General features: G+C 41.5%; 1 protein-coding gene across 1 annotated transcript; it reads right to left on the reverse strand.

The window, feature by feature from the left end:
- Nucleotides 1-544: 544 nt before the first annotated feature.
- LOC131636244 (uncharacterized) lies at nt 545-1,030 on the reverse strand. Its single transcript, XM_058906879.1, has one exon. It carries the CDS (start codon nt 1,028-1,030, stop codon nt 545-547), a length of 486 nt encoding a protein of 161 aa, XP_058762862.1.
- Between the last annotated feature and the right edge of the window lie 603 nt (nt 1,031-1,633).

Genomic DNA, 1,633 nt, shown 5'->3' on the forward strand with positions numbered 1-1,633 from the left:
ACCAAATAATAAGCTATAGTAAATATGCATATACTCATTATTATCAGAATGGAGGGTTAAATATGCATTTGCAGGATCATTGAACATTTATTCTCAAAAACCCTTAACCCCAAACATGTCATAAACCCAATAGAATGCCCCAAGGTCTCTATCTATGAGACTCACCTTGAAGAATAGCAGTAGGAGTTGCGAAAATCAGAAGAAGATGTGAAGATTGTTGGATCAAGAATGCATGCAAGGTTGATGATGAAGTTGGCAATGGGTTCTCTTCTTCCTCTCTCCTTGTTTCACGTTTTCCTCTTCTTCTACTCTCCAAAATTCTGTTTTGGTTCACAAAGTCAAATGAGTCTATAGCCAAACAATCCCTTAAGCCTTAGTTATTAGGTGCATAGACCAAAACACCCCTCAACTATTCCTTATTTACCATAGTGCCATTTAGTTACATCTTAACTAAATGAAATTCCTATTATTAAATCTTTTGGAATAAAATTAGGATATTACATTCTCCCCCCCTTAATTAGAATTCGTCCTCGAATTCGAAAACTTACCAGAACAGGTGAGGACACAACTCCCAGATCTCTGATTCGAGCTCCCAAGTAGCTTCGTCAGGACGCGACTCTTCCCACAACACCTTGACAAGAGGTATCTCCTTGCTTCTCAAAGACTTACTAGCATACTCCAAGATAAGACAAGGTTGCGGTTGGAAAGAAAGGTCTGGCTCTACTTCAATCGTGTCGAGTAATACAGGATGAAACGAATCTGGCACAAACTTCCGCAACTGAGACACGTGGAAAACATCATGCATCCCTGATAGTGAAAGAGGCAACGCTAACTGGTATGCAACTTCACCTATCCGTCTCATGATCTGATAAGGTCCCACGTATCTCGGGCTAAGCTTACGCGTCTTAAATGGTCCCTTCAACCTCAACCTCGGAGTCACCTTCAAGAACACATGATCTCCTACATCAAATTCCAAGGGTCTCCTTCGTTTGTCCGCATAACTCTTTTGTCGATCTTGAGCTTGTTTCATCTTATCTCGGATTATCTTAACCTTCTCCGTGGTTTCTTGAATTATCTCCGGTCCAAGAATTCTCTTCTCACCAACTTCTGACCAACACAACGGTGATCGACACTTCCTCCCATACAAGGCTTCGTATGGAGCCATACCGATACTCGCATGATAACTGTTGTTATACGTGAATTCTATCAAAGGTAAGTTATCTTTCCAACTTCCACCAATTTCCAAGATACATGCCCTCAGCATATCCTCAATGGTCTGAATGGTCCTTTCTGTTTGTCCATCTGTCTGAGGGTGGTTAGAAGTGCTCAAATTCAGATTTGTACCCATCTCTTAATGAAAAGCTTTCCAAAATCAGGAAGTGAACTTCGGGTCTCTATCCGACACAATGCTATAAGGTACACCGTGCAATCTCACAATCTCCACTACAAAAAGCCTCGCAAGGTGAGAAACCTTGTGAGTTGTCTTAACCAGTAAGAAATGCACGAACTTAGTCAAACGGTCCACTATCACCCATATCGAGTCATGGCCACCTAAGGCTCGAGGTAGTCCCACAATAAAGTCCATTGATATACTGTCCCACTTCCATACATGAACATCCAATGGTTGTAGCAT

This window comes from Vicia villosa, unplaced genomic scaffold (genome assembly GCF_029867415.1).
Source record: "Vicia villosa cultivar HV-30 ecotype Madison, WI unplaced genomic scaffold, Vvil1.0 ctg.001676F_1_1, whole genome shotgun sequence".
Classification (NCBI taxonomy): Eukaryota; Viridiplantae; Streptophyta; class Magnoliopsida; order Fabales; family Fabaceae; genus Vicia; species Vicia villosa.

Bases quoted from the DNA above. Each gene is read 5' to 3' on its own strand.
- LOC131636244 (XM_058906879.1), bottom strand. From the start codon at position 1,030: ATGAAACAAGCTCAAGATCGACAAAAGAGTTATGCGGACAAACGAAGG.